At 36.7% G+C, this 7,768-nt stretch overlaps 1 protein-coding gene across 3 annotated transcripts in view; it reads left to right on the forward strand.

Moving 5' to 3' along the window:
• Positions 1–2,240: 2,240 nt before the first annotated feature.
• LOC109217008 overlaps positions 2,241–7,768 on the forward strand; it is a 10,422-nt gene continuing 4,894 nt past the window's right edge. Inside the window, exons 1-8 of one of the 3 annotated variants that reach the window (XM_019381234.1) lie at positions 2,241–2,457; positions 3,268–3,409; positions 3,633–3,744; positions 3,996–4,142; positions 4,340–4,444; positions 5,073–5,156; positions 5,922–6,037; positions 6,130–6,231. In XM_019381234.1, the coding sequence (XP_019236779.1) occupies positions 3,381–3,409; positions 3,633–3,744; positions 3,996–4,142; positions 4,340–4,444; positions 5,073–5,156; positions 5,922–6,037; positions 6,130–6,231 (695 nt within the window). In that variant the 5' untranslated portion in view covers positions 2,241–2,457; positions 3,268–3,380. Of the gene's footprint in view, positions 2,458–2,852; positions 3,084–3,267; positions 3,410–3,632; positions 3,745–3,995; positions 4,143–4,339; positions 4,445–5,072; positions 5,157–5,921; positions 6,038–6,129; positions 6,232–7,768 lie in introns of those variants that run through there. The other 2 variants (XM_019381235.1, XM_019381236.1) reach the window with 2 other exon arrangements.

Consider the following 7,768-nt stretch of genomic DNA (forward strand, 5'->3'; position numbering starts at 1 on the left):
CATTATAGTTGTAACTCCCACACCTCCATAACCTCCCCATGATCTTCTTCCATGATCTCAAATGTTTAATGTCATGTTTATGGCATTCTTTTGTATGCCTCTACGTAATCCTATAAATAGAGGGTTTTGGCATAACATTGTATACACTTGAATACATAGAAGAAATAAGATTCTCTCCTCTCTTCCTCTCTACATTGTTGTCTATTTATTGTTCTATATTGTTACTTTGAGCTAAGTTTCGTAACACAATTAATTGGTTTTATAGTAAAAATGATGAGCTAAATGCATAAACTGGTTTGACAATAAATATTGGATATAATGTGGTAAAGCCGTAAATAATAGGAAAGATTGAACGAAATTGGATGCTTAGAGGCTTAGCGAAGAATTATATGACAAGATTCTATAGAGTGCTCAAATTTTCTTAAAACCCGTAACCGCCCCACAACCGCGTTGAGTTAAACAAAAAAAATATTTCAACAGGCCTCGCTACTATCTACTCCCGCCCCGCCCCATTGCCATCCCTATTTGTCGTGAAAGACAAGTTTTGTTGCATATAAGAGGCTTAAGTACAGTTAGACCTCTCTATAACAATTATCTTTTATAACAATACTATAACAGCTAAATATTCTTTAGAATCAAAATTTTATGTTATGTTATATTATATGTTTTCTATAATGGCATTTCACTATATCAGTCAAAAAAAAATATTTGGACAAATGATGCCCATTAGAAAGAGGTTTTACTGTATTTGCTTTTGAGAGTTCGTTCTTTTTTTTTTTTTTTTTTTTTTTTTAACTGTGAGACAAAGTTGCAAAATATTTAGCATAGTAAATTTCGGAGAGTTAGAAGTTCTTTGGAACTATTTCTTATCGTCCAAGAAATTCTTGACTTGACTTAACGAAATTATCATTTCCCAATCAACTTTTTTCCAAAGTCACTGACTATTTGAAGTAAAATATTGTAATTGTATATTGATTCTTTCAAAATATCGATTAATTGAAAATGAAAAACATTCAGTTAACCAAACCGGTTTGAAAGATTATTAAAAAAATTATAAATACGAAGCAGCTAAATTATTTCAAGGTTGGAATGTCTAATATAAAAGGTATTATGCTTGATACCATGATAGAGCTGCAGTTATATTATTAAAACCAATAGTTAAATGGAATAGTCGAGGCACAATGACAGCTAATAAGTAATAAGGTTTGAATGTCTAATAAAAAAGGGTTCGTTAGTGTGTCAAAATGAAAAAAGTGAACAAGTTTAGGGGGCGTTTATGTATTTGGCAAAAATACAGGGGAAAAAAACAAGAAATGGCTAATTAACTGAACTTCTTGTACTTGTCCAAGAATATGCAAGCTAGGGTGTTTTTGGTATGAAGAAATGTTTTTCAAGAAAATGTTTTCCAAGAAAACAGTAGTAATCTTACCTATTTTTTGGTTTTTGGTACGCAAATTAAGGAAAATAACTTTTCAAAAGTATTCATAAATAATTTAGATACAATAAACATGAAGCCATAAATTTTCGAACCAACAACCTTCCGAACCCACAAATTTCATAAACTTCTGAATCGCTAAACTTTCGAACTCGTAAACTCTATAATTTCTAAGCCCGCAAACTTCAAAACACATAAACCTCCGAACTCATAACTTTGGAACTCGTAAAATTTCGTACCTGTAAACTGAAAAATGGAAAAATCGGAACTGAAAATATAAAAAAATTATTATTTTTTGCTTCCCCCCTCCCCCCGGGAGGGAGGAGGGGTGCAGAAAAACGAAAAAACAGAAAATAGAAAATTGAAAAAAAAGTAATGCGAGGGGGAGGGGGTGTGGATGGTGCAGAAAAACGAAAATACAGAAAAGACAAAATTGAAAATATACAAAAAATAATAATTTTTTCGCGTGCGGGGGTGGGGTTGGGTAGGGGTGGTTTGACGGGGTTGGGGTGGGTGGGCGGCGCAAAAAGACTAAAACAATAGAAAACTGAAGTTGGAGGGGGGTTGGGGTTGGATGTGAGGATAGGTGGAACTTTTGGAAAATGTTTTCTAACTTTTTCTAGGGAAGTCATTTTCCTCCAATTTCAGGAAAATGTGATATCTAGGAAAATATTTTCCAAACTATTTTGTGCAGAATACCAAACACACCCTTAATCATAATAATGACGTGGCGTTCTTACTAATCTGAGCTCCGTCTGTTATAAATCCCAATTAATTACGGGATTCATTTCAAATTTCCCGCTACTAACGACGTGCTGGAACATGGCACTTACTAGCGTTGACTAAGCCCTAATTTTTTTCCCTAACTTCTAAGAACAATCAAAGTAAAAGTCCTTAAGCGTTCTATTTGACAAGTCCAACGTTGAATTATTACCGATAAACATCTCAATTCACCTAACTTAATTGCCACTGAGCCGCAGTTGATTGATTAGTCATTAATCCTCACGAATTAGCAACTTCAGGTATATTTACAGAGCTTTTAGTAATTTCTCCATATTTTAAGGCAATTATCCCCCTTTTCCGACAGATCTATGTAGTAATTTGAAGCTTGAACTGATTAGTATTGCTCAAGTGATCTAATTTGATCTGTTGCACTTGAAATAGATTGAAGGGGCAAAAGGGGGTTGTGGGTGGGTGGTGGCCGCAAAGGCTGATCCAAGATTTAAAGTGTATGGGTTCCTATAATGATCTCTAGTTAATATACAATAACAAGTGGGTTCACAATCTATTATTTATAGATATTTAATGAATTTTTTAATATATATACACGGTATAAGCAAAAGTTACTGGGTCTCGGTGAACCCGTACATAATGCTTTGGATTTGCCCTTGGTAGTGGGGGACTAAGATGGATTCTGTTAATACCTATTCGCTCAAGTGTTAGTAATCACAAAGGAATGACTTTGGGATTTACCTTATATACACCGACAATGTAATTTTTTACACCATTAACGAATTTTAACATGTGATAGCAAATCAGTTAGCATTTTTACCAAATTATCAATTAATGCTTATTTAGAGATTTACTTGTAGGGGAATCTTAGTAGCTCAGTTGGTTGGCTACTTGAACATTCACCTTGTTAGTGAAGGTTGGATTCTCCACCTTGTATTTCCCTCCCCTATTTCCCCCTTCCCCTACCCCCTATATATAAAGAAAATTTTTAAAAAATGAAAAAAAGAGATTTACCTAATAAGTGATCTAATCGTGTAGATAGTATAAATACCATCAGGGCACAAAATTTAAACTTATGATTTTTACGTTCTGGCTTTTAGATTGACCATACTGCAATAGAGTTTTGGTGTTTCTGTTGTGGGTCATTGGAAGTCCTTGGGTCAACTCTGTGTAGCTTCTCCTTTTGTGATTTTGAAACTGCTCCTCGAGGATCATGAACAGAATGGTGACACCTATGCGCAGGTTTTTTATTTTTATTTTTAAGTGATTTATTTATGGGTCTTTCATTGCCCTTTTTTATAACCATATTATTCGGGTCAGCTTGCACGCACCTCGACTAATTCCACAAGGTATCTTCTACAGTGCTACCTCTCACCAGCTTGTCTTTATTGCCTTTTTCTTGAGAGAATATTTAGCTTTAAAGGTGGTATAAAGCTTTTAACTTACACTTTTAATTTTGTGGCAGTTCAAACACCAGACGGCGAAATGAAATGATGAGGCTTCTTGTAACATCCTTTGCTGGAGTTGTGCTTGGCATTTTCTTAGGCGTATCGTTTCCTACACTTTCATTTACCAAGGCATGAGAGCTAATTTGACTTTTCAGTTTGATAAGATATATATACATGTTTAAGATGGAGGTGTATTCAAGATTTAGAATCAGTGGGTTGTGTCGATATGCGTGTGTGCGCACGCATGTGCATATCAGCATATGTATACATTAAAATAAGATAGTATCACTGCTTGTCAACTAAGTCCGCCCCATTTTTCTCTTAAGTATCCCTTGAGTAAGAACTGATAAGTAATCTGCTTGTACATTTTAATTTTGCAGTTGAACTTACCTTCTAATCTTTTCGGATTAATTGATCTCTCTTTCATTGAGGACAAGTATTCAGGCCTCTCAACTCAAGATCTATTAAATGCCTGGTCTTCCCTGAGGAGCCACAGAGGCAATTCACACAAGCATAATGACACAAAGGTATAACATTTGTTGCTTACATAGGCTACAAGCAGCTACTCTTGACACTTTGGTGCAACAGAGTTTCTTATTCTCGTTTCATTATTACATTCAGATATTGATAGTCAATTTTAGTTATACAGAGATAAGATTGCACTTTGTCTCTTGGAAATTTATACCGCCTTTCAAGACTTATGCTATTTGCGGCAATCTTGCAGATTTGGGTTCCATCAAATCCTCGAGGTGCTGAGAGGCTACCACCGGGTATCACTGCATCTGAGTCTGATCTTTATCCTCGAAGGTTGTGGGGCCTACCCCGTGAGGTCTGTATTTTTCAGCCTTGGTGCCTATCTAAAGTAGTCAATTGACTCTTCGTTTTGTTCGGCAGATAGCAACTGCTACCCGTTCAATTATGCAAATCAAAGGCATAGTGTGAGGTTTAGAATGCAAAGAAAATGATCCATGTGTTAACACATTACTAAAAAGCTTCTTTCAGTTATTAATGACACAGAACTAGCATATCCTGAAGTTGATTTCAGGGATATTGGTTGAGTCTCTAATAGTTTATATAAGTCAAAGAAATTGGACGGAAGGGGTTCTTATTAAACTAACAATTGCCTTAGTAACAACCTTTTGTAACCAGATGAAATCTATCATAAGAAAAAGCTGTTTGCTTCAAATTTTTTAGATGGACAGGAACCAAGAATTCCTGATTGGAAATAATGAACTTGCTGAAGTGTGCTAATGACATTCTTACCTCCTCCTGGTTCTGTAGGGCTTGAAGAAACATTATGCCATAGCTGTTAATATATTTTTTGACATTGAAATTTATATAATCCCCTATGATGACAGATGAGAATCATTGAATAGCCAGCTGAAACATGATTTTTAGAATGCCATTATAAGTTAAAGCTCTCAGTATTGTAATCTGTTTCATCAATTGATCTACAGGACTTGATTATCAAACCTAGGTATCTTGTCTCCTTTGCAGTTGGCTACGAGCAGAAAAATAACATCGATGCGGCAGTCAAAAAGGTTAGGCTCAACCCTTCTTTAGCTCTCTTCCCTTCTATTCACTCCTTTGAGCCCTGGACTTGTCCTTTGAGGGGGATCATTTATTTGTGAATAAGGGACTAGATAAGGCCTAACCTGAACCTGAGGTTTGTTTGCGACTTATTTTAACATAGCTTTTGCCTGCAAATGCAATCATGTTTAGGTTGCCGAATTCTTTAGAATGTTACATTTGAGATCCAAAAATGATTCGAATACTCATATTTCTCATTTGGAACCAAAAAACAACAAGTTGAGACAAGCAAAAACTTGCCAGAAATTTTGATCTTTTGACAAGCGGAAATGTGGAGATTATCCTTTTTTTTTTTAATATTTGTTTTTGGGTTAATTGTTTGGTTATTTTCTACTCAATATTTTATTCAGTAAAATGAATAAAAGCAATAAATATTTGTTTTTAATGCTAAACTAAGAATTAACTATTTGGATTGATACACGGATTTGTTTGAGTGATTGTAAGTGCAAGCCACTAACAAAACCTTGTTTGGTGTTTCTTTATCTTCACCAAAAAGATGTCATACTATTGTTGTTTGTATCCCTTATAGTCGTAACTACTAATTGTATTCTTGCTTCTCTTGATTACATCCTGTATGTGCCACTAACTAAGACAGACTTCTGGCAATATTCCCAGCATATTGCTGAGTGGGATTATAATTTCCCGTCATCTTGTCCACAGAACAAACTACCTTCATCTTTTGTGGCTGTGCATTCTTACAGTTCCATTTTTAACAGTTTTCAGAGAATTTTACCTTTATGTTGTTTCACTATGATGGTCGAACAAGTGAATGGGATGATCTTGAGTGGTCCAAGCGGGCTATCCATGTTAGTACACGAAAACAAACTAAATGGTAACTTCTTTTTGTGAATTCCTCTGATCCTCAATGTTCCAATACATTTTGATGGACTTTGTAAGAGAGAAGTTTATTTGTTGGATTGAAAGGTGGTACGCAAAACGCTTTCTGCATCCAGACATTGTAGCACCGTATGACTATATATTCATCTGGGATGAAGACTTGGGGCTTGAGAATTTTGATGCGGAGGAGTAAGAATGCTTTTTCTCACATTCTTGTAAATAAAAAATGTTGAATTTCATTTGTTAGAATAGTCATGTAAATAGGAGTAAATAAATAACCCTAATCCAATATATATTAGGAGTAGGACGTGTTATGTGTGTATATATATAGGGCTCATTGTAACATATGTTAATACATCAATAATATAATTTCTCCTGTGCTTTCTCACATGGTATCAGAGCTATCGTGAGATATTTATCGCTGTGCATAAATTCCAGCGACTCCGGGAAGAAAAAAAAAAAAACCTTTTTTTTCCGGCAAAACAGCACTGTCCGCAAGAAAAAAATCAATATCCGTCGGTGTTGTGCAAAAACCAACATCACCACGAGATAGATCAGCTTCCGGCGACCAAACCACAAAAAATTCTCCGGCAGAACCTCTCCCACGCGCCCTCACACGCCGCCGGAAAATATTTTCCGGCGAGTCTCCGTCGTCACGCGCCGGCGCGTGAGGCCTCTTCCGGCCATTTTTTGGCCGAGCTTCTTCAGGACAGCCTGGTCGCACAGCAATCCGACCCTACCTATCCTGTTTTCGTTTGATTCCGACCACTTTGAGTTTTTCCGGCGACTACACTGATTTTTCCGGCAGCTACAGTACTTTTCCGGCAAACACAGTGTTTTCTTCTTCTGTTTCAGAGAATTTTCAGTTGATTCTTTTTGTTATTTGGTGATAATCCAACCATGTCTTTGGGAGTCGATGCTTTCGGGTCTAGAAACCCGGGTTCTGGCAGTTCCGCTGTTATGATTACCTCAGAACCTTTAATGGGAGGTTCAAACTACTTAGATTGGGCTTCATATGTCGAGTTGTGGTGTAAAGGTCAAGGAGTTAAAGATCATTTAACAAAAAAGGCTAGCGAAGGTGATGAAAAGGCCAAAACACAGTGGGAGAAGGTCGATGCTCAGTTATGTAGTATCCTGTGGCGATCTATTGATTCCAAGTTGATGCCCTTGTTCCGTCCATTCCAGACATGTTATTTATTTTGGGAAAAGGCTCGTAATCTATACACTAATGACATATCTCGTTTCTATGATGTAATATCGCGAATGACAAGCTTGAAGAAACAGGAATTAGATATGTCTACTTACTTGGGACAAGTTCAGGCAGTCATGGAAGAATTTGAGACGTTGATGCCAGTTTCTGCCAGTATTGAAAAACAACAAGAGCAACGACAGAAGATGTTTCTAGTTCTTACACTCGCTGGACTCCCTAATGACCTTGATTCAGTACGTGACCAGATTTTGGCTAGTCCAACCGTCCCCACAGTTGATGAATTATTCTCTCGATTACTTCGCCTTGCTGCAGCACCTAGTCACCCAGTGAGCTCATCACAGACACTTGACTCATCTGTCCACGTATCCCAATCAGTGGACAATCGGGCATCTCATACTATGGAGAATAGACGAGGAGGAGGTCGTTTTGGAAGATCTAGACCCAAGTGCTCTTATTGTCATAAACTTGGACACACTCGTGATGTATGCGATTCTTTACATGGCCGCCAACCAAAAA

Source organism: Nicotiana attenuata, unplaced genomic scaffold (genome assembly GCF_001879085.1).
Source record: "Nicotiana attenuata strain UT unplaced genomic scaffold, NIATTr2, whole genome shotgun sequence".
NCBI classification, from domain to species: Eukaryota; Viridiplantae; Streptophyta; class Magnoliopsida; order Solanales; family Solanaceae; genus Nicotiana; species Nicotiana attenuata.